This window comes from Delphinus delphis, chromosome 15 (assembly GCF_949987515.2).
Source record: "Delphinus delphis chromosome 15, mDelDel1.2, whole genome shotgun sequence".
Taxonomy (NCBI): Eukaryota; Metazoa; Chordata; class Mammalia; order Artiodactyla; family Delphinidae; genus Delphinus; species Delphinus delphis.
In genome coordinates this window covers 46,683,262-46,708,292 of record NC_082697.1, presented here as the reverse complement: position 1 = coordinate 46,708,292, position 25,031 = coordinate 46,683,262, and the positions used below count along the sequence as shown (strand labels likewise).

The following is a 25,031-nucleotide window of genomic DNA, read 5'->3' as shown; positions in this document are numbered from 1 at the left end:
GTCTGTCCTCTATGTCTGTGAGTCTGTTTCTGTTTCATGGATATGTTCATTTGTGTTGTATTTTAGATTCCACATATAAATGGTATCATATGGTATTTGTCTTTCTCTGTCTGACTTACTTCGCTTAGTATGATGGTCTCCAGGTCCATCCATGTTGCTGCAAATGGCATTATTTCATTCTTTTTAGTGGCTGAGTAATATTTCATTGTATGTATGTACCACGTCTTCTTATCCATTCATCTGTTGATGGACAAATGTCCATTGGGTTACTTTCATGTTTTGTCTATTGTAAATAGTGCTGCATGAACATAGGGGTGCATGTATCTTTTTGAATTAGAGTTTTGTCTGGGTATATGCCCAGGAGTGAGTTTTAATCCTGGGCCCTAAGCCCAGGAAGAAGGACCACTTAGCCTAGGCTGACTGTAAGGTAAACAGATGCTCACCAGAGGCCAGCCCTTCAATGGTCCCCCATCAGTGCTCCCGAAACACCATGCCCCCCCGACCATCTGCTGTCTCGGGTATTGCACAGAGCTATGCTAGCACCCTTTAGACTCACAGCCCCTGAAGGTGCCCTGCACTTCCCCTGCTGGAGTCTTTCCTCCTGCAGACTCTGACTCAGATGCACATACTCCCCGTCACTCTTCCCACTTGAAATGATGTTCCTCCCTCCAGGTCTGTCGCAAATGTCACTTCATTCAGGACTCCTCCCTGGACCCCACCACCCCCCACCGCCGCCAAATGGGATCTCTCTCCACAGCCTTTATTTCTGCCTCACTCACGGCTCGTCCTAAATCTGTGAACTTGCTTCATCTTATCACATGTTAAGTGGCATGTAAGAGAGACACTGAAGAAATGTCATGCAGGTTGACACCTGCAGGAGCATCAACCATTGGGTGGTCACAGAATTCCAGATAATCTTCCCAAGATTCCTAAGAGTGCCATTGTTGTCAGTCAGAATCTGATGAATGGACTCACATCAACCAAATTCACGAGAGTTTGATGTATATGCTAGAATGCCAGCAGATGGTACTAACATACCCAAGTGCCAGATAGAAAGCATACTTATTCCCGATGACTTGCGCTCTGTTTTCCTGGAGAAAGATCTTATGGGGGAGGTATCTGGGGAGCCCCATGACCACCTTCAAGTTCACTGACTCACCAGGAGTACTCATGGGACTCAACAGCAGGTCATAGTCACAGCTAAGGTTTATTAGAGCAAAGGGTTTAGAGTAAAAGCCACAGGCAAATAAGATGCATCAGGAGAAGTCCAGAGAGGTCAGGTGCAGGCTTCCAAGTCCTGCCTCACTACAGGGCCACGTGCAGGAGATGGAGTCTGAGGCTCTCTGGAGGGCTGGTCAGGTAGACACACTCCTGCAACATGTACAGCCGTGATCACAAAACTCAGATTCCCAGCACAGACACCGGGTGCACATCATAAAGCTTGCCGAACATCCTGCCAAGCTGGTCCAGTGTGCCCCGTCGCTTCCAGTGTACACACCAACATCATCAGTCAGTGACATGAAGAACATTCCAAGGGCCACGTTCCCATCGGCCTGAGAGTTCTAGGCTCCGCTGGAGGCAAGCAGGATTGAATAACCAGACCTGTTGCATTGATACCTTCCCCACGGAAGGTCAAGTTAGAATTTTATTTCTCAGAATAAGCATTGCTACTGCTCTATTACAAATAACCACAGAATCTCTCTGGGGTAGCCCAACGAAGGTTTATTTCTTGCTCAAAATCTGCTGCAGTTGTTTGTATCCTGGCAGCTCCCATGGACGCTTCAAGCAGAAACTCAGGGATTGAGGTTTATTCCATCACGTGGTTCTACCATCTTGGAGTCCTTCTCCAGAGGCCACTCAGAAAGCCGAGAGGGCAAGGGCACGGAGGATGGCGCAGATCGGTTTTGGATGAGGCCTGGAAGTGGTCCATGTCCTGGCTGCCCCTACCCACTGTCCAGATAAGTCATACGTTCCCGTCTAGCTATAAGGGAGCTCCAGGTCATTAGTTGAGCTGTGTACCCAGGAAGAAGTGGAGACGCGGATGAGTCCTGCAGTCCAGGGTGTCCGGTTGAGAGTGGAGTCCAAACAGGAAGGATTTACTGGATAACCTTCTGCTGGGGCTGCTGAGCTGCTGCCGTCCGAGCGTCCACCCATATCGTAGGGCCTGTCTCTCTGCCACCCCGAGCTGCCCCCTCCACTCCAGCCATGCTGAGTGCACTGACTAACCCTGCCTCTGAGCTCCTTTTCCTGGGTCCCGTGTGGACCACCTCCCTTCTGGTTAACACATCTTTTCTGTACTTAATCTGAGAACATTATTTTCCACAGTGTTGACACTCTCATTAAAGCCTCGCTGCTTCCTTTCAGTGCAAGTCACCTTGATTCTGTTTTGCCATTCCTAAAATAATCTCTCGGGTTTTTCCTACAGTCCACGAATCTGAACTTTACGTTTTTCTTCCTTTTCTCTGATTATAAAAATAGCTCATGGTCTTCATAGAAAATTAGAGAAACTTTAATTAGAGAAATTCTAATTAGAGAAAACTCTAGAGCAGTACCTGCCCAATAGAACTTTCTGCGGTGATGAAAATGTTCTAGCCATACTGTGGGATATAGTAGCCACTAGCCCCATGAGACATTTAAGCACTTGAAATGTGGCTGGAACAAGTGAAGGCCTGAATTTTTTCATTTTTGTTTTATTTTAATGAATTTAAATTTGTATAGCTACCTGACTTGTGGCTGCCCACGAGACACTGCAGCTCTAGAGGATGAAATAAAAATCATATAGTCCCATCCAGAGATATCAACTGTTAACATTTCTGCATAGTTTTCTCTTTCTAGGCTGGTTGACATAGCTGATGTCACGCTACACAATTTTGCACATTGCTTTTTAAAATACTTCTTACACACAGCAAACATATTTTCCTTAAAAATCTCATTAAAGGGCTTCCCTGGTGGCGCAGTGGTTGAGAGTCTGCCTGCCGATGCAGGGGACGCGGGTTCGTGCCCCGGTCTGGGAAAATCCCACATGCCGCAGAGCACCTGGGTCCGTGAGCCATGGCCGCTGAGCCTGTGCGTCCGGAGCCTGTACTCCGCAACGGGAGAGGCCACAACAGTGAGAGGCCCGCGTACCGCAAAAAAAAAACCCCGAAAAACAAAAAAGAAAACAAAACAAAAAAAACTCATTAAAAACATCATTATTAGGCAGTTTAATATCCTCGTTATGCCAAAATTTACTTAATCATCCTGCTGCAGTTGGACACGGATGCTGCTTCAAGGTTTTCACTGTTATAACTAACGATGCCACAGACATCTTAGTACATCAATCTTACAGAGTTTAAAGAGCTACAGAAATTAACCACAAAACTGTATTTACATTTGAGGCTATTTCTTTTGATTATTTTCCCGGAGTTGGAATTGCTATAGAGAAGACGAATGTTTTGGAGCTCTTTACACATGCCTCATTAGTTTTCAAAATGACAATATTCATTTCATTTTATTTTATCCTAATCTCATTCCTGCAGTTTAGGGGCAGCTTCATGGCACCTGCATATTCTTTTCCTTTGTTATTAACACAGCCTTTCCCTTCACGTTCTCACCACGGGAAGCTCGGTGAGGATGAGCGTCCTCAGAGCACACAGGATGGGGCTCGTACATACCTGAGCCACGAAAAAGCTGTTGAATGTCACGGAAACCTTGAGTGAATCGTCCACTGAACTTGGAGTAGCCTCACCAACAGCTGTCTTTCATGACTTAGAGGGAAGCTTCGGGTCCAAGCTGAGACCTGGGGGCATGGAAGGTGCCCCTCCAAACCAACATTTTTTTAAAAAAATTGGTTCAGGGACTTCCCTGGTGGTGCAGTGGTTAAGAATCCGCCTGCCAGTGCAGGGAACACGGGTTGGAACCCTGGTCTGGGAAGATCCCACGTACCACGGAGCAACTAAGCCCGTGCGCCACAACTACTGAGCCTGTACTCTGGAGCCTGCGAGACACAACTACTGAGCCCATGCGCCACAGCTACTGAAGCCCATGTGCCTAGAGCCCGTGCTCTGGAACAAGAGAAGCCACCACAATGAGAAGCCCGTGCACCGGAACCAAGAGTAGCCCCCGCTCTCCACAACTAGAGAAAGCCTGCGCACAGCAGTGAAGACCCAACGCAGCCAAAAATAAATAAATAAATTAAATAAAAATTTAAAAAATAAATGCCATTTTAAAAAAAAAGTTGGTTCAACATTTATTTTTGAGGTGAGACGATGCTGCCTGAGCAAAGGATAGAGAAAGGTTCTGTCATTCAGCCTCCCCGTTATCACCCAGTTCAGCTCAGGCCTCAAGCCTGTGTGTCCCGCTCCAAGCAAGAGCCCTGCTGTGAGCACACCCTGACTTCCCTAGGACGCACTACAGGTGACCCTCTGTCGTTACATGGTCATGCTCAGTCTTGAATGTCTCCTTCCTCTCTCCAAGGGCTCTGCCTCTTCTAAATGCAGTGTTCTGTCTGTCATTTCATCTCCTGATCCATCTTTACATCCCATCTTTATCGGCACCCCAGACTCCGCCTGGCTTCTGTGTCCCTGAACCCAGCTCAGAGTGCTGGGTATTGGATCCATTGAGTTCGGCAACAATCCACCTGGTTGATTCCTGTTTGTTTCACCTTCCCACTTTCCTCTTGTCAGAGTTGTGAAGAAGTAAACTTCAGCCCTACATGAATTTCAACTACTTTTTGTTTTCTCTAGTGGCTAAAAAGCATGCAGCAAAATGACGAGAAGAAACTATGCTCTAAATAACCTGGAAAATCAGTCCCTGAATAATAGATTTTTACCACCTTGAGTCTCTCCAAGGAGGGATGAACAGGCAGGAGCAGGGGACGCAAATCCTTCCAATGTCCCCAAGATCCATGATGTTTATTTTTTCTTTACTGGGATTACAGGGTACAGTCACGGAAGGTGAAATGAAAACCATTGAAAAACAAAACTCAGAGCTCATCCTGGAGGTAAACCAACCCCTCTTACCGGCTGTGAAATCTTCCTGATTGAACATGAACTCCCAACTCCACGAGACACTTTGTCTGCCATAAATCATGCCCTCTTTTCCTCTCCTGACATTCTCCGAACACTCTTTAGAGAACAGAAAATTAAACATAATTCTCATATCAGTAACACCCGCAGCCATGAAAACACACCCTTTTCAGGTTCCAAACTCTAGTGACAGGGTGATATCATGAACACAAAAATTCAGGCCCTATTAGATGTCTGGCCCAAGTTCATGTTTTCCATCTGTGGATGACATAACTGGGTCATCAGTCAGTCTGGTCATTCTTCTGGAATTGTACAAGGAGCACATCAAATTCTGTGGTTGAAGATTGCCTTTATTTTTGAAGTTGAGGGGGAAATGCAGGAGAAGAAGCAGGCCACTTCTGGTTTATAAGCAGCCGTGGCACACAAGAGAGTGCTCTTGGGGGAAAACATTTGGTTGAAAAGCCCAGAGAAAGAAGCATTTATCCAAATGCTTCTCTTTCTGTAACCAGTGCCAGAGAGATCTTCATTCTATTCCAGGGATACCAGCGTCCAATGTAGGCCTCTCTTTTGAAAGTAGAAATTCAATAATCTATAAACAGTTCATGAGCCCCAGGGAAACCAAAGGAGATTTCATTTTGCATATGGTGTGAGGTAGGGATCCGACTTCACTCTTTTGCATGTGGATATATAGTGGTTTCAGCATCATTTGTTGAAAAGGAGATTACATTTTGAACTTTTAAAATTCTCTGGGGAAAAAAACCTAGTTAATTTATTTTTCAGTACTATTCAAAACTTAGTAACTGTCAGGAAGCCCATGATTATATTGCAGTTAAAACATTGTATTCTAGAATCCATGTTTAATAAATAGTGATAATCTTCACTGTCAGGAAAAGTTTTCATCCTGAAGCAGAGCTAAAATGTAAATGGGCAAGAGGCAGGTAGAGGCAGCCAGGTGAGCTGAATCAGGGGAGGGGCAGAGTAATCAAACCACCCTCAGATCCAAGTGGCATTCTTTAAAATGCTACTTTTTACTTATTTTTCTGAGATAGTTTCATCTCTTTGATTGAGAGGGCATTCAAGGAGGGAGGAAATCTCTATGAGCAGACCCCCCGAGTCCTGCCCACACGCCTGACTCCTCTCATCCCTCCAGGCACTGCCTCCAAGTACAGCCCATGCTGAGCATCACATAAGCTCTTCCCCGCGTCCCTGTTGGCCCCCTCTCTTCCCTACTTTGTCTGACAGTTATTTACCCGGATCGGTTCCCTGTGGCTGGAGCCTGAGTGTAAAACCTTGTCCACTTCGCGTTCGCCATCCACACGGCAGGACATTTTACTTGTTTAAATAGAGAATACATTTTACTTCCTCAGTTGCAGAGGCGAGCAATCCTCGTACATCAGTAGCTCCTGAGAGTGTTGCCGTATTTCAGTCCAGTTATATAATGTATATTCATGGTGGTCATTCGCAGTCATCCAGACAAAATTAAGAATGAAATAATTTCCTCAGAAGCAGTCAAGGTGCTGGCATGTAGGTAGACTTTAATTTTCTGGGAAACTTTACTTGTGCAGGCTACCTCTTTGTCTAGTAATGGTAGACCAAAACAGTGGCCCAATTTGGCCCAACCAAGCTATGTCTTTTGGTTTTCCTGTAAGTTAGGGATCGAAGAAAATTGTTCCCTAGAACCAGACCACCTCACAGAGCAGGGAAGGGCCACCAGCAGAGACTCCCCTTGTCTCTCTCTCCAGTTCATCCTTCGGGTACCAGCTTGGATGTCCACTGTGACCTCCCATACCTGAGTCAGATGTCGCTGCTGTGTTTTTCACCAGCAGGTACCATCAAGGCTGACTTTGCCCCTTTGTCTGAGCCTCCCGCAGAGGAGTGATCTCCCCGAGGGCAGGAACTGTGCCCGTCTTACTCATTTATTGTTTCCTCTCTGCCTGGCACAGTGCCTGGTACTTAGAATGTGCTCAGGAAATAGTTGTTGGATGGATGGGTGGATGGATCCTGACTTTCCCATCAGCACCACCTCACTTGGGGAGGAAGACACGTGAGCAGAGCAGAAAGGAGGAACAGGCTGACCTGAGAAAACTGCAGGGGACAAACAGAGCAGCACTGAGAATAGCTTAACATCCATCGAGTCCCTACTATGCGCCAGCAACTCCAGGGAGGCCATGCACACATGGGCTCATCTAATTCTGACAGCAGCTAAGTAAGACAAGCATCAGTGCGTATCGTGCATGTACTGTGTGCCGGGAACTTGGTGAGGAACTGGGAATACGGAGTGAACAAGGCAGGCCAGCCCCTCCCCCTTAGACCGTGTGTCGGGTGGAGGGAGACAGACTCCATGAGGGACAAACACGGGGGTACTGACTTCAGAGGAGAAGCCCGTGGAGATAGTGAGGTGGGCATGTGACAGTGAGGGGCGCCTGTCACTCTGGACCCGCTGCCCAGGGCGGTGGGCTCTGTGCTGAGCAGTGAGTGGCCAAAAAGAGTGGGGGATTTGAGGGGCAGGGGGCGCCTTGTAACAAGAGGGTACCCCGGGCAGCTGTGTCTGAAAACAGAAGGAAGGCCAGGGCGCGGGCCGAGGTGGGCCAGGGTCAGGGATTCACTGTAAGCGCAGTGCTGTGCTAGGCCTGCTTCTGCAGGTCGGGCACCCAGGGCCTCAGAGCTTAAATCCCACAGCCAGAAGGAGGCAGAGAGAGGACAGTGAGGTTTCTTCTCTTCACACTGGGCCAAGGAGAACCGTGGCCAAAGCAAATCGTGGCACAGAGGCCGCCGTTCCCAGCTGGCGCCCAGGAGCGTGAGGGTCGTCGCTGGGGCCCCTGGGTTTGAGTCTTTGCTGGGAGAGAGGACAGGGTCTGCTTATTAAGGCTCCGGTGAGCACTTCAACTTCATGTAAAGGGAGAAGGAGCCGGGAGGGAAGAGGACCCCTGACGCCCAGATTTCACAGGCGTTGGTGCAGCTGAAATCGCCACTGCCTGAGGCTGCAGTAAGTCTACAGCGGTTTCCATCTGAGAAACTGCTCTGGATCCTTCCATGAAGATGATCCATTTGTCCAGGCCCTGGGTCCCTCCGCCGCTTGCATCAGGCCCTTGGGGGCCAGCCCCCGTGCCCAGGCACACTGTAGGGTCACCAAAGTGCAACTTCATGCCGAGATGCAGGAGTTGCTTGGAAAGAGAGCTCCAGGTTCATGGAAAAGCGCGTTTAGAGGCTTATTGGCCATGAGCGATTTGGTCTTCCCTCAGGTCCGCCTCCAGCTTTTCCCGGGAGAGGGTGTCATTTCCGAAAGGACACTCAGGGGCCTCCATCTATTAGCAGTTCAGTAACCACGTGACATCTTTCTGTAGCTCTGACATCGGCACCCAGCAGCCTGTGTGGGTTTAACGGCCTCCTCACCCTAGCAGGTAACCTGCTACAATTCTGAAGCAATTTTCCCATCTTGCCTAGATGGATTTCCAGGTCATAATTTTTGGATAATTACCACTGAGACAGCTGTTTTGTGCAAGGATGAGGTTCAGGCATCTGACAGCAAGGAACCAAGGCAGTTTTATAGATCTGGGGCATTTCTTAGTACTTGTGTATTGCTCAGAAGCCAGCTAGCTACCTAAGTGCCCCCAATAAAAACTATTTCTAAAAGTCAGTTTGGAAAATGAGTACTTCTTGTCCCATTTTGGTGACAAAGGTCTGTTCCGCCTGCTCCAACCGCACGAAGAAAGTCACCAGGCAGGCTCCGGGGCAGCCAGGGCAAATCTGATTTCTGAGCTGGGGCTTAGAAATGTAAAATAAATCTAAGAAGCAATGAACGGAGGCAGCAGAGGGTGTCTGTCTTCTTCTGTTTCCAAGCAAGAGCCCCCCTGATTCCAGAATCCACAGAGGTAAAAAGAAGTGATCAGAAATGTTCTCATCCTTCTTCTGGTCAGACATGAATTGACTGCTTTCTGTGTGCCAAGCTGGTCGCCATCGCTGGGGACACCTCTCTGAGCTGGACAGACACCGTCCTGTGCTCCTGGAGCCCCGGCCTCTGGGAGGAGATGACCACACAGGCAATTCCGAACCCAAGTGTGACGCATGCTCTCCTGAGAGCTGGTCATGCGGGAGTCATGGCAGCATGTGGCTGTGTGTGGCAGGGATCAGGGCACCTGGAATGCATGTGAGGAAGTGACACTTATTCTGAGAATCTGAGATTATCAGAAACCAAGGAGATAAAAGTGAGAGGCTTTTTCTAAACAGAAGGAACAGCTAGTAAAGGACCAAGATACCAGAAGGTTCTGTGCACGGAAGGACCCGAGGACAGCTCCTCTGCCTGGGGGCAGAGGGTGGGGGTGGGAGGCGGGGAGGCAGAGGGATGAGTGGCAGGAAGCAACTAGAGCCCAGAGAGGCCACGTGGGCAAGGACGCTGAGAGCCGTGGCCATGGAGACAAGGAAGGGGGTGGTGTGATTGTCCTATTAGGAAGAAGATTCCAGCTACTGCGTGGGGAAAAGGTTGGAGCCACACAAGACAGAGGCCCAAGACCAGTTATGAAGCATTTGTAGGAAAGAGAAAATATGTGACCTGGGGAAGACAAGCCTGGGTAGGGGTGGAGGGGAGCATATCTAAGAGGCAGTGCCCAGGGTTCCATTTAGGACAGATTAGGTTTCATGTGTCTGAGGGTCGTCCTGGTGGAGATGTCAGGTAGGCAGTGGGATAAAGGCGTCTGAAGTTCAGAGGCAAGGTCTCCGTTTGGCAGGCGAGAGCATTATTGTGGGTCTTCAAGCATAAAGCTCTTACAAGAAATAAGTGTAAATAGAGAAGAGAGCCCGGAACCATATCCTGATGTCCGGCAGGAAAAAACCATCCAGTGAAGGAGGCTGAGGAGTGGTCAGCCAGAAAGGGGGAGAACCGGGAGGAAGTGGGGCCCGAGAATGTTTCCAGAAGGAGGGCATGGCCACGTGGAGGAAGGCTTTTCCCAAGGTCCTTCTTCCAAGGCCGGCTGTCTGCCAGCCATCACCTCCTCCAGGAAGCTGCCTCTGCAGTCACGTGGGCGGCCATCTCGCCTCCGCCTCTGAGAGCAGCACCGTGTCCGGCTCAGCCGGCGCGCCCATAACCCGCCAGTCGGTACCCGATGCTTCTGCATCTTCCTTCTCGCCTTTTTAGCGAGCATCCCTGAATCGGGCTCCCGGTACCTGGATGCTGCTCCAGTTGCCGGACCAGTGTTTCCTTTTACTGAAAACGCTGCCCCAACCCCCAGGGGAAGAAGAGACTTACAGAGGTCTTCCCCACCCCACCCTTGGTTGGCACCTTGCACTTGACCTTGGCAGGAGCGTTGACACCATGGACACCAGCAAACTCCAGAAAGCGCTGCCAGGGCCCGTCTAAACACAAGCTGTTCCCACAGGCCTGGAGGGGTAACTGGGGGAGCGCTGGGCGACGTGGCAATGAATGGTGCTTCTTGAGGCTGTTCTAACAAGACCCTGGGGGCTACCATGACACCGCCCAATCCCCTGAAGGTGAACCTTGCCCTTTAGATTTCAGGTGCTGGTTCAGGAAAATGAGATGATACCTGGGGGAAGACAGGGTCTTGACCGGCCCCCCGGGAAAGGGCTGACCTGGGTCACCAAGGCCTGAAGCAAATTCAGTCCCACTGTCTATCAAAGTTTAGATCCCCCAGAGACCACTGCATCCTGAGACAAGGATGGGGTGAGGCATTTATTTGGGGGTGGGGGGAGGAGGAAAGCCCAGAAGGGAGCAGGGAGGTGTGACGGGAAGGCAGGCGGCAGCAGCTGGAGGGACATTGGTGGGGCGGGTGGCGCTTCCGCAGTTCTGGGAGGAGCCCTCAGGTACAGGCGCCAGTACCGGCTCTGGGGAGTCAGCTGGCTCCACCGAAGTGGCAAGAGGATGGGGGCAGCACGGGACCTGGATGGGGCGGCCCCAGGCCTCTGCTGCACGGGCATCTGTGGTTCTTGCTGTGTATTCAGGACTCTTCCAGAAAGGATGGGCGCCAAAGGCCCAGATGCCACCTTGGAGAGTTCTTAGCAGGTGAAGAGAACTCTGGCTTTTCCCCTGTGCCCTGCAAGGTGCAGGGAAGAGTCTAGGATTTACAGGCTGAAGGCCGACTCTGAGTGCAGGCTTGACCCCTTTCCAGCTTCGTGGCCGTGTGTGATACTGGGATTTATGATAAGAAACATACATTTACTCTTCGTTTCTAGCACGGGGCTCCTAAAACCCTCAGAATTTCCTGAGGAGAGCTACAAAGGTATCTTTTTTTCTGTTAATGAGGTGACTTTAGGTCTGCACCTAAGGATGAGGACTGCTTGGCAGGAGAACCAACCCTGTGATTTGAGGGTTGGAACTTTTAGTCGCAACCCCCTGAAGTCTGGGGCAAAGAGAGGGGCTGGAGGTTCAATCAGTCACCAGTGGCCGTTGATTTAATCAGTTGTGCCTCTATAATGAGGCCTCCGTAAATGCCCAAAAAGGACAGGGTTCAGAGAGCTTCTGTGTTGGTGAACGCATGGAGATTCAGGGAGAGTGCCCCCCACCCCGAGAGGACCTGGAAACCCCCAGCCCTTTCCCCACACCTTGCCCTGTGCCTCTCTTCCATCTGAGTTATATCCTTTTATAACAAACCGGTGATCTAGTAAGGTAAATGTTTTCTCCAAGTTCTGTGAGCCCTCTAGCAAACTAGTAGAACCCAAGAAGAAGGTTCCTTCTTGGAACCTCCATGGGGACCTCTAATCTGTAACCCAGTCGTCAAAAACACAGGTGACAACCTGGACTTACAGCTGGCATCTCAAGTGGGGGGAGGCGGGTACAGCCTTGCAGAGCTGAGGCCTAACCTGTGGGAGCTGCTGCGGCTTCCAGGTAGGTAGTGGCAGGTTAAAGTGCAGGACACTCAGCTGGTGTCGCAGAATTGCTTGGATGTGTCGGGGAAACCCACACCCGCGCGCGGGTGAGCAGAATCTTACCTCGGTTAAGAGCGTCACTGCCCTGAGCCTCAGCTGTCTCACCTTTACAGGGAGAACAAGCCACCTCGAGGAGTAGCTACTAGAATTCAGTGCAATCCTGTGTTTGTGTGTGGGCTCTGGAACGGAAGGGACTTGGGCACCAGCTGCCTTTAATGTGCTGCTTTTCTGTCGGCTTGTTCACTTTCTGACGTCATTTAATTGTTCAAGGAGAGAGGTCCCCGCCCTGTGATGTTATACAACATAAAGTCACGGCTGGACACATCCATTTGGAACCAAAGCCCAAGCAAGTGTTCAAACTACCCAAGTCAGAAAATGCAAAGGACACACCACATGTGTTCCAAGTTATAAACCAAATTAGAGAAAATCCAGGGGCTTCTTGTTTTTCTGAAAAGAATTTGCTGGTTGGGTGGAGCTGACCTCAAAACATACAGAGATTTTAAACTGTAATGTGGGGAGAGTCGGAGTCTTTGAGGCTGGAGGTTTTTTAGGTCCTCAAACAAACGGTGTAGGATTCAGGGAGCTGTTTTATGAGCCACGTGCACATGGGAAACTAGGGGTGTCATGGTCTCTGTGTGCGTCCCTACTAAAAACCACACATCCACGGAGCCTAAATTCCTGTTGACTTGGGAACAAGCCAGCCTCCTGTTTCCTCTCCAACAACTGCCAAGAGGGAATTGGGGAATGAAAATTCGTAGTTTTGAAGGCAAGAAATAAAAACAACGTTAAATGTCAGAGCTGAGCAATCCGAGTGTGTTGCCTGCTCTCAGAAGGGCATCGCCATGGGGACTCCCTGCCTTTGCACTTCCTGGGCTTCGCATCTCTGAGGCAGGAGCAGGGAGATGCCAGTTTAGGTCCACACTGTGCAACTGGAGCTCCAAGTCTTTTCCAGAGGTTAGCATCTTAGTTAACCCTAAGATTGTCTGGCTTAGCAAGCCCCCAAGAAACTAGTTGTTCGGGAGGGTTAAGATTTGCTGCCCTCAGGGAACCTTACTGGGGTAACGAAAATGTTTTATATTCTCGTTGGGGTGTGGGTTACCTGGGTACACGCATTGGTCAAAACTCATCCAACAGTCCACTTGAGATCTGTGCTTCTACCATATGCAAGTTTGCCTCCACTGGGGGGGAACAGGTAATTTTGGTGCCCTCTGACTTTCTTGCTTAAAAAGATCAGGCTTAAAGCCAACCTTCACCGTGGTCAGTTTCCCCACCCAGCTCTCCAGTCGTGCCCCTTGCCATCCAGCCTCACTGCCTTACACATAACACACACACACACACACACACACACACACACATACACTCTCTCTCTCTCTCTCTCTCTCTCGCAGCATCACCAGCAGATGCTCACTTAAACATACGGTGTGTGGAGTTAGGGGGGCAGTTAGGTGCTGTGTGGAATGACAGAAAACTCAAGACCCAGGCATCTGCCCTTAGAGCACTGGGACTAGCTGGGGAGGTAAGAAGCCAACCCCCACGGGGAAAGTTAGGAGGAGATCAGCGTCAGCTGGGGGATAAAGCCAGCAGGGGCCCAGTGAACTTGGAAGAGGCAAAGGACCTAGGGAGGGATGGGCAGAGAAGAAATGGGAAGGAGGTGAGGGCCCCATCTGACTCAACTGTATGTTCCCAAAGAGGATGGGCATGGGGGGAGGCGGTGAATTGCTCCAGCTGGGTAAGGGCTACCAGGGCTGCCAGCATGTGAGCTGGTGCCTTTGAGGTCCCAGAGGAGTCCCGAGCTGTCTTCATTCTCTTCATTTTCCTGTCTCCACTGTCGGCCTCTTTTCATTTTGCTTGCGTTATAAAATCATTACACACCAATAGCCCCAAACTAGAAGCAGCCCACCAAGAGGAGAATAATTAAACGATCTGTCATATACGTACGCTGTTAAAAAAGAGCTGAGCATATTTGAAAGTTGCTGAGAGAGTAGATCTTAAAAGTCCTCATCACAGGAAAGAAAAATGTTTGTAATTATGTATGGGGACTGATTGTGGGGACCATTTCCCAGTATATACAAATATCAAGTCATGATCTTATACACCTGAAACTAATATAATGTTAGATGTCCATGATACCTCAATAAAAAAATGAAGTGAGCTATCGATGCAATGAAAAACATGAAGGGATACATTAAAAGATCGTATGCTGAGTAAAAGGATCCTGGCAGAAAAGAGTGCACACTGTGAGATGCCATTTATACGACAGGCTAAACCAACGTATGATGGAGAAGCTTAGAGCAGTGGCTACCCCTGGGTGAGACTGGCTGGGAGGGCAAAGGAGAGCTTTCTGGGGTGATGGAAGTGCTCTACGTCACGGCTGGACTTTGGGGGACACGGCTGTATGCATTTCTCAAAACACATTGAATGGTGCAATTATGATTTGTGACTTTCACCATATGGAAACAGCACCTAAAAGTAAGAGCTGTGAACTACTAGTGAACCCTGTGTAGCGAGATGCAGGCTGAAGTGATGGGGGTGACATGTCCTAGGTTACTTTGAAGTTCATTAAAAAAATAAGATGCTCTGATTCTTTCAACTTTTCTGAACGCTTAAAAGCATTCATAATAAAGTGTTGGGTGAAAAAAAAATAGCTATACACACACAAAAAAAGTGGGGAAGGGAGACAGGGAATTGGGGGCAGGGATTGCATTGCTTCTGGAACATTATCCAGGGTCTCTCTGGCCAGTCCACCCTGCCCCACAGAAGCACTGGCCTTTTTGTAAACCACACGCAAAACGCCACTTCAAGGGCATTCCTGATCGTTCACTGATTATGTAGCAAGCACGTGGTCTGTGCCCAGCCCCGTGCCAGGCGGAGGATGAAATGCCGTGGTCCCTGCTGTCATGGGGTTTGTCACCTACTGAGGCATTGACCAGGGAGCTGCCAGGTGACGACCGTATCAAAGTAGCATCTGGGGGGCCAGGGAAGTGGGCCCAGGCAGATCACGAGTGGATGGAGAATAATGGCCCAGATTTATTGAGGACTTTATACACCGGCTCCTGTTCAGGCTGAACATGGATTAATCCAGTTAGTACTCATAACCACTCCCTAAGGTGGGAACTGTAGCGTCCCCATTTTATACATCAGAAAACTGAGGTCTGGGGAAGTTAAGTTTAAGTCACTTGTCCATGATTATATAGCGAGTGGCTGACTGAGCAGGAAGCTGGGTCTGGAGCCCATGCCCTAAACCAGGGGTCGGCACACTTTTTCCAGAAAGGGCCAGAGAGGAAATACATTAAGTGCTGTGGGCCATACCGTCTCTGTCAGAACTACTCGGCTCTGCCGTTGTAGCATGAAAGCAGCCACAGACTATGTGTCAATGAATAAGCTGAGTTATAATAAAGTTTTATTTATAAATGCAGGCGATGGGCCACAACTGGCGCATCGCCTGCATTTGCCAACCCCTGACTCCAACCACCGATAGCCTCCAGTGGCTGGAGGTGTTCATGCTGGTGCAGAGGCAAGTGAAGGAACCCTAATTCCTGACTGTCACGTCCATGGGGAAGGGGGTTCAGTAAGGTAGCAAGGAACCGATGCAGGCATCGAGAGCCCAGGTCTCTAATTAACAATGAAAAAACAAAAATACACCCCTGGGTGCGTGTGGCAGTCCATTAGCCAAGAAAGCTGCAGAGAAAAAGGTGAAAAAGTGAAAAATACTCAGAAACCCCACAAAAGTTGGTTGTCTTTAGTCTTTAGAGACGACTTACAATTTCAGCAGCACTGTCCTTTGAGACTTTATGTGAATGTAGACAGGGTGAAGTTCCAAAGCTTTGGCTGAACCTGATTCCTTTTGAAAAGCCTTGGCCAAAGAGAACTGTCCTGCTTTGCCTTTTGCTCTCACTGGCTCTTGGTTTCTTAAGGGCAGGAAATCACTTTACTCCATCCTCGTTGCTGACAAGGATTGGAGCCTGGGGCTCATAGGGCGAGCTGGGCTGGGAATGCAATGGCCCCCTTCTTGGCAGAATCCACACAGTGTTGAGAATTAAGAGCTCAGAAGAGACTCTCTTTCAGTACAAGTCATTTGTGGTGTACGCCTGGGGGCTGGCCTCTCTATACTAACACAGCCGATGAGAGGGGGAAACTCTATCCACAGCCTGGCTGAGGGTCTGCAGGAAGTTACGCCACCAGCTGGACTGAGATGGGGCTGATCTCCCATTTGTCTGCGATGGATTCACCGGGTCAGCCCGTTGCTTTAGTGGCACGGAGATATGATTGTGTCCATTAGTCTTTGGGAGGCATATGGTATGGGAATAATTTCCCAGCTGGGGTTCAGCAGATGGTTGGCTCACAGGGATTGTGTGGGCAGGGGAGAGTCCTGCCCATTCCCTCCGACAGAACATTGCTTAGTGAGATGTGTGAGGCTTCTGGGTCCCCACAGAAAGGGTTGGCTATTTAGGGCATGCAGTGTCCTGTCACCAAAAGATGAACTAACACACCCATCTACAGAGACACCCACAGGTTACCATACCCACACCTGGGGGTGAACGGGGGCAAGGGTGACAAGAGGCACCTTGAACCTTGTCCGAACCACTCCTACTAATAATCACCACTTAGTTCTGTAATGAAATCAATCAACCTGCCTCATTTTCCTTTCTGTGAGCACAGGTGAGCATTTGACTCCCAGCAGGACAGTGTACATTGCTGGGGGTCGGGCGTAGTCCCCCAACCTGGCTGCACATAAGAGTTTCCAAGAGAACCGGGGAAAAATGAATGTCAAAGTCCCATCCTCAGGATGCTTGGAGGTCAGAAGTGGACTGACCCTTAGGACTTTCTCTTAAACTTTCTCGTGCGTCCGAACTGTCTGGAGCGTCTATTAAAATACAGGTTGATGAGCCCTGTCCCCAGAGTTTGCTGATTTGGGAGGTCTGGGTGGGGCCTGAGATTCTGCATTTCTCACAAGCCTCCTCCCCCTGCTGCTTCTGGTCAGGGGGCCGCCCTGTGAGCATGGCTGCCCCGAGGCACCCCTCCTATTTCCAGGCAGCCGGCCTCAGGACCCAGGACAAAGCAGAAGGGGCATCTTCTCGACACCATGGAAGAAACTTTACCATCTTTGTCGGCCCAGTTGGCCCCTTAATACTCTCTATCTGCTCTGTCCAGTACTGCAGCCACTACTCATATGTGGTTCTTCTAATATAAATTTGAATTAATTAAAGGAAGGTAAGATTAAAATTTTTGTTCCTCTGTTGTTCGAGCCACCTTTCAATTGCTCAAGAACCCCATGTCCCTAACGGTTACCATACTGGACAGCACAGATGTAGGACATTTCCATCATTGCGGGAAGTTGTACTGGACAACGCTGTTCCCTAAGAATTCCAGAAATTGTTTTTTTTCTTCAAAGTTTGCCAGTTAACCCCACGGTATTACTGTGAAAAACAAACAAAACAAAGTATCAGAAATGGAATGTTAACTCTTTCCTCTTCTTTGCTTGGTCAAGATAGCAGCCCTCACTCACCACTTCTCATCAAGTTTGGGTGAAGGCCACAGACATTGAATGCAACAGAGATAAAAAGTTTAGTAATATTTTTCAAAATGTTGCTCCCGTGACCCATGTTATTAAATTTACCCTAAAAGTTGTGTGTCGAGCAAGCTGGAGGTCAGGTCCCCAGGAAGTAAGAATTAGGCCACACAGGATGGAGAATTCAAGTGGCCGAGGGGCAGTCAGTCGACACCTGCTGGAGGCCGAGAGGGCTCAGGCTGAGGATGGACCAGACAACGGTGCACCTTGGGTGTCCAGGAAATCGCCCGTCTCTACTGCGGAGCTGCCGTTTGCTCTCCATCCCTGGACTCACTGGTACTCACTGCCCCGCACTCCGCAGACATGCTTTCAGGAGCCTGACTCCATGTCATCCTTTCTTACAGATTCGGCTAAACAGCAGGGGACTGATCTACTCCGTGGGCTTGCTCCTGGCCTCCGTCTTTGTCACGGTGGGTCTGCAGCTCTCTCCACTCTCCAGTTCCCATGTTCCCCCCCACCGCCACCCCCGTGGGTTCTGTGGCTACAGTTTGTTTGGACACCAGATGGACGTGGCCTTCTGGTAGATGGAGACAGTCAGCCACCAGATGCCCCATCTCATGGCTGTTTCTTGCAGAAGTGGATCCTGGCAACCCATGAGAAAGCCTTCTCCCTCTCTGAAAGGAGCCAGCCTCCTCTCAGAAGCTGGGTCCATCTCATGTCAAACACAAATTTTTATCAAAAGCCAAAGGGAGATCCCACTTTTTCTGCAAGATTAGTCGACGGAAGGTTATATCCCAATTAACTGACTATTCCAGGTTACTAAACATCTTCATAAATCCATGGATTTGACCAGTACTCAAAGACCGAGAACGGACTTGATTGACACTGCACTTTTATGCCACTGCACTACCTTGGCCATCACATCCATTTGTACAATTTAATATTCCAACTCAACTGACACGTTTGGTGGGAACAAGTTCACACCACCACACGGACTGATCCACTTGAAGTGCCTGCTAACATACACACGTTACTGAATTTCCACAATAAGAGACGCAGTGTGTTTTCTCCTGAATTTTTCAAGGAAGTACTCATTGAATCACACCTGGTATGTGAACATACATATACTAGAGAACGGGAATTCAGAAGGGCAGGAGAAGTAATTCACAGCATCAGGATGCAAGTCCAATGTCAAGGTTTTACCAAAGTAAATACTGCCTTACACAAAAGTGAAAACCCATATAAATCCATTTTTTCGCCGTTTAGGATTTTCTTCAGGTGGGTATGACTTAGGGTTATACTTGTAATGGCCACACATGTGCTTAACGCACATGTTCTCCCATCTGGAGCTCACCAACCCCCCACCCCACCCCGTGAGGTAGTCACTGATATCAGCCCCATTACCCAGGCCTGTAGGGAAGTTGTGTGTGACGTCGGAGTGCTCGCTCCTAGCTTCGGGGCATCTCTGTGCTTTGCTGAAGCTCTACAGTGCTGGGAGACGGGGTTCACCACTGACCAGCTGTCCAAGCTGGGCTGTTGAAGGGTTGAGAAGTAGGTTTGGGGAGGAAGAGTTCAGACATCTTAAGTCTGCAGCGCCTATCTGACATCCAAGGGGCCAGGTCTGGACGGCCGTTGGAAAGACGAGTCCCAGTTCAGGAGCAATCTGGCGTGTGTTCTGGACACGCCAGAACATTGGAGGGGTTTAGAGCCGAGGAGTTGGAGGAGACCCGCAACGGAGTGAGTGTAGACAGGAAAGTGAGGCCTAGGTGTGAGTCCCGGCGCCCTCGGACAGTGAGAGGTCAGGATGAGGGGACAGGGTCGCAAAAGGAACAAAGAGGGAGCCACTGGGGAGGCAGGAGGGAAACCTGGCGCGCGGCTTCAGGGAGCAGGGGACGGGGGGAGGGGGCGGGGGGGCGGAGTCCAGGGAGAAGGACTGGGCGGGCCCCGCCCCGCGCCCTCTGACCCCGCTCTGTGCCTTGCAGGTGTTTGGCGTCCACCTGAACAAGTGGCAGCTGGACAGGAAGCTCGGGTGCGGGTGCCTTTTCCTATACGGCGTGTTCCTGTGCTTCTCCATCATGACTGAGTTCAACGTGTTCACCTTCGTGAACCTGCCCATGTGCGGGGACCACTGACCCGCGGCCGCCGCCAGCCGCGGCCCCTCCTTCTGTGCAATACGAGCCCGGCGCCCGAGTCTGGCCCCGCGGCGTGGTCTCTGCGCTGCCCACCGGCCTCCGCTCCCGCCCTCGGGTCCCCCTGCCCCGCCCCCGGCCCCCTCCCCGCCCCCCACCCCGGCTCCGCCTTCCCGCCTCCTCCGCGTGAAGACTTCGGACACCCGCGTGAATTTTCAAGCTCAATTTTTGAACAGTGACTGAGATTCTAGAAAAACTGGCTGCTAACTGGCCCAAGCCAGGCAAAACTTAGTACATCCCTCGTCCTTTTTTAAGTTATTGGATGGAAGACTAGCCTAATTTATGACCCTAGACTGTGGAAGGAGAGAGAGGAGAGGGTCCATTGATGGTAGGGAGTGTTTGGGATTTCCTTATATTTGGCGCTGATTCCTAGGTTACTGGGTCTGGGGGGCTGTTTGGCTTTGGGGGATCCCCCTTTTTCTTCCTTTGCTTCCAGAGATTGAGAGTTTTTCTTGCGTCTTCTTTCACTGGGCTCTGGGTCCGTCGATGACCCACGGGTGTCCCAGCTGCGTCCTCTGGGGTCGAGTCCCAGGCGCTTTGGAGCTTGTATGGATTTAGTGCTGATCTGAGGAGTGGCTGGCGAGGCCCTGGGACAAAGGCGTGACACGTCACACCCGGGGGTCTCCGCCAAGCCCTGCAGGCCTTCCCTGGGGCGCAGGGTTTTACGGGAAGGAGATAGCTGCCCACCTGTTCATTTTGACCATCACTCTCTCCCCAGGTTCCTTCTAGCCTCTCAAGCAATAGTTGTTGCCTGCCTGCCAGAGGCCTTTGACTCGGGGCCCCGGTTAACCTCTCCATCCGAGAGCGCTAGGCAGCCAACGGCAGGAGCTTCCCCGCCTATGAGTCCCTGAGATGTGTTCTCTTTGCTTGGTGTTTGGGGTGACAGGGAGTGACCCAGAGGCCAACACCACTTTACGCGCAGGAGGTACAGACACTGGTTTCTTGGGAAATGGAGAGACGCGCACTTTGCACAGACGTGGCCCCTCGGTACTGAGTACACTGGACCCTGACCGTTGGCTCTAGGGCCAGCGTTCTAACTTCGGGACGCCGCCGCCCAGCAGTCCCAGCTCCACCGCTCCCTTCCGGGAGGGGCGGCGGGGGTGGGGCGGGCGGGAGGCGCAGGAAGGAGAAAAGAGAACGGACACCTTGGAAACCGCAGAATGTGTTCAGTGCAGACTCGCTCAAGGGCATAAGTTATTGTGGACGTTGTTGCCAATCACTGCTCAGCAGCCCTGCTAGGTTTTGTCTGATGCTGGATTATTACGCAGATAATTCCACCGAGTTGAGACCCACCCATGCTTGTTATACTTGTATTTATTGAAACTGTGGATTCTTGCCCGTGCCGCCCCATGTATTTACTTTAAGCACTGATCACTTATTCATTCGGTATGGTTTTCCCCGTCCCTTGTACACATTCTGGTATGAATTGTAAAAATAACCTGCTACAGATGGGTTGAATGTTTGCCGATGGTGCAGACTGAGGCCGGCGTTCGCCGAGGGGCACCTGCCGGCCGGAGGAGCGGGAGAGGAAATCACCACTTCGGGCTCTCAGAGCCAAGACACACATGGATTCTGTTACACATTTTGCACTGGTTTACGGCGATTGTTTTCTTGGACGGATAGTGTAAAATAAACTTCTCTGTTCTGTATCTTTCCTTGAGCTGTGCCCTTTGCTTTCTCCCCTGGAGTGAGGAGGATGCAGGAAAGATAAAAAGATGGTGTCAGCACGTGTTTACTGTTGCTGGGTTGACGCACATGGAAAGCTGGTCCGTGTCTGGCAGATTGCAGGTACGAGGTGACAAATCATGGGTCCCCTCTGAATCTTGAAGGGACTCTGGGCCTGTTGTCCTGTAGAATACATGCGATGTTATGTTAGGAATTCTTTCAACTGGACGTGAGAGGAAGAGCGTTCCAGAGCTGACAGTGATGTCCAGCAGGGCTCAAGTCACCATCCTGTCTGATTTTACTAGTTTTCAACTGTGAAAGTTAAGACTTCCCCAAAGTGGATACCTTAAGAAAGACAGTAACACGTAATCGTAATAAGCCGTATTCTAGATGACTCCCAAGAAATCATTATGGGGGACTTCCCTGGTGGTCCAGTGGTTAGGACTCCATGCTTCTACTGCAGGGGGCACGTGTTCGATCCCTGGTCGGGGAACTAAGATCCCGCATGCTGTGAGGTGCGGCCAAAAACCAAACCAACAAACAAATCATTACCGGGATCTAAAAGTAGACCAAGATTAGTAAACAAGCCAAGTTTCCACCTGAAACTCAATTTAACTGATTTATAGGAATCAGAAGAAACATAGCTGGTAATTCACAGCACCACCTTTTATTTAATTATGTTAAAAAATCTCTTCCCAGGTGGTGGAAAAATACTAGAAACTTAGCTTTGTTTTGAGTGTTTACATCTAAAGATGTTTTACTCCCATATTTGTGCTTTTTATAAATACACTCTAGACGTGGAGCGGGTATTATCATTAAGCAGATTGGTGCTTACAAAGCGTAAGATGCTTTTAGGTTAAATATTCTGTCATACTGGTCTTAATTAGTTTTAGTCAGTCTTTAGCAAAGACATTTGATCCAAAGCCTGAGGGTTTTTTTGTATTTTTTTTTTAACTCATTTGCTGTGAAATCTTGAGAAACCATAGTTCCACGCTAAGTTTCTCAGAGAGGAAATTCTGGGGCGAGTTTGTTTCCATGTTTCATGCATCACGATTGCTGATGTAGGAACTGGGGAGGTTTCCTTTCTGAAACGAGCCTCGGGCGTCTTTCTGCCCACATCTCAGCCATGCACTTTGGGTCTCGACCTGTCGATGGAGAGCGTGCTTCTAACTGGGCCGGCCGTCCGGCAATGCAGAACTGCTGATGTTGCTATTTTCACTGTGCTGGGATTTACTGGGGAGAGGTTGGGATGGATTTGAGGGAAGAACATTTTTTCAGTGTCTCAAACCTGATGGTATCACCAGAGGAACCCTTTCAGCCATTTTCTGGGATTTGCTCGTTTTGGTAAACTCCCAGGCTGTGATCTCATGCACGAGGGGACATCTCTGTGGCCCTGAATGGGGCGGGGGGCGTGCACCCCGAAGCTTGCACTTCCTCCTAAATAGCTTAGTTGACCGCACAGGGAGTACTGCCAGAATGTCCTCTTTCTGGAAAGTGTGTTCCCAACGTGGCCCGGGCCTGCCAAAGGTCACTGTCCCCACACGTGCCCTTAGGTGGCCTGGGATACACTGAGAGGCCATGATGGGGGAAGTTTCCAGATGGCTTTGCCCCTTCCCAAAGGAAAGTTGTGGCCCCATCTTTCTAGAGAGAGTGCACTTTTATATGTACATGGTTTGTACAATATTTACCTCCAAAACGACCTGGAGGGCTGCTTATTATGTTTTCCTAAATCTGTTGCCTCTGACCTTTGCAGTTTAGTCCTAAATTTACAAGCTAGGGTTTGAGACTCTATATAGCTCAAACGGCAAGTCTGAACTCATTTTAAGCACCCAGGCTTCAAAGAAAAGCCTAAATATTTTTTTTTAAAAGGGAGGTTAGGGGTGATGATATGCAAAGTCCAGACAGTTTTCAGTTGTGGTATATAAAATAGGAATAACAGTCAACCTGCAATAAATATAATTAAGGGTAGCCTTAGAACTTTACCTAATTGTTCATGAAGATAGTCAGATTTGAGGGAAAAATAGAAGGAAATTAGAGATGGTGTGTTGCTCTTTCCGAGATTTAATCTTTTCAAAATAGGATGATTATCCCATTAATAGATAATTGTCCAATTATTCTGACCCATCTTGATCAACTATTTTGAAGTACTTAGATGGGACATCTCCATGTTGGATTTTGTGTAATCTCGTACTAATTAATGTCTCATTTATTTTGATATTTTCTGCAGTGGCTGCTCAATACACACACACACACACACACACACACACCATCTCTCTGACACCAAAACTTTGTATGAAAACAATTCCGTGAATCTTTGAAAGTTTTCCAGTTATCCAGCTGTCTATTGCAATCCAGCTGCAGGAATGGGGTGGATCCAGCCAACTTTCCTCTGATAAATAAAAAGCCATGTGTCCATTGCCTCATCATCTAGAGATTCAGGGCACTCCAGAGATGCTGGAAAAGTCAGGGACTGAGGCCATGGACGAGCAGAGAAATAGCAAAAATGCACACAAGATAAATTATGCCTCAGGATTGATTTCACATTGAATTTTGTGGTTCATTTCAAAACACAGGGCAGGGTAATAAAACTCCACCAAAATCTTTCAGATGGCTTACTGCTGCACTCAGGACATTTACTTCCCTAATAAAATATACCCAGGAGTCCCATTAACTTTTTTACTGAACCTCAGTTTAGCAAACACTCTTGCCAAGTTGTAGAGCTTTTAAATATGGTGAATAATCGTAGTTAATACTCATTCTGGTTTTGGTCTTTCTTTTCGCAACAGGTGGGAGGAGAGGGAAGATGTAAGATGACAGTTTCAGCACATATGCTATTCAACGCATAAACTGAAGTCATTTCATAAGCAAACGAAAATATATATGAATCGCATTTCTTCTTTACATAACGTCCATCTTATCCTGTTTATCAAAAGCTGAATTTGGCGATATATCTTCCCGTTTGTTGGGACAATTAATCCAGTAGCTGATTCCAGAGAACTGCATACAAAACTGGCAGTGAAATTTGACAAGGAATTTCCGGATGCCTACAGTTGTTTTCTGGATACTTCTGAGCCACGCCTACAGGTTATTTTTAAAAAGAGATGCACATATGTGCAACATGCTTTCAGAATAAAACTAATCTTTTAAAATTTTTTCAGGAAAAAAAAAATGTACCCACTCGGTTTCATATCTTTCTTTCTCATACATAAGTCAGACATTTCCCCCCTGTCCCATGACTGGTGAAGATGATTCATTCTTCAAATGCTACATACAGTACTAAGCCTATGCTCTGGTCACTTTTACCCTAACCACCAACGGGTTTGAACCCAGATGCCTGCTGCTTTATCGTTAGGAGAATTTATTTTGTCCACTGGTTACAGGTTTGGGAAATACTAGTTCTATAATATCTAAAAATTCATTGTCACATCAGGTTGAATTGTTCCCTCCAGTTACTTAAAAGTTAAATATTATTCAACTTCATATATGAAAAAATGCATTTACCCGCATTTCCTCACCTTATTGTCTAAATCAGTGTTTCCCAAATTCAAGCATGCATCAGAATTACCTGGAGACATATTAAAATACAGATGTGGGGGCCCCGCCCCTGATTTTTTGGTTCAGTAGGTCTAAGGACAGGCCCAAGAATGTGCATTTCTCACCAACTCCCAGATGCTAGCACTGCTGGGTCTCAGTCCCACTTTCAGAACCACTGGTGTAAATAATGTCTTTTGCCCATTAAGCCACATTTTTCCTACACCAGCGTCTACCAGTATCTTTGATTTACAG

The 25,031-nt window shown here is 48.9% G+C and overlaps 1 protein-coding gene across 1 annotated transcript in view; it reads left to right on the top strand.

Annotated features, from left to right (window-relative positions):
- Window positions 1-21,221, top strand: part of SLC24A3 (solute carrier family 24 member 3) — a 460,336-nt gene extending 439,115 nt beyond the window's left edge. Inside the window, exons 16-17 of the mRNA XM_060032943.1 lie at window positions 17,796-17,861; window positions 19,374-21,221. Of these exons, the coding sequence (XP_059888926.1) occupies window positions 17,796-17,861; window positions 19,374-19,523 (216 nt within the window). The 3' untranslated portion in view covers window positions 19,524-21,221. The remainder of the gene's footprint in view (window positions 1-17,795; window positions 17,862-19,373) is intronic.
- Window positions 21,222-25,031: the final 3,810 nt, after the last annotated feature.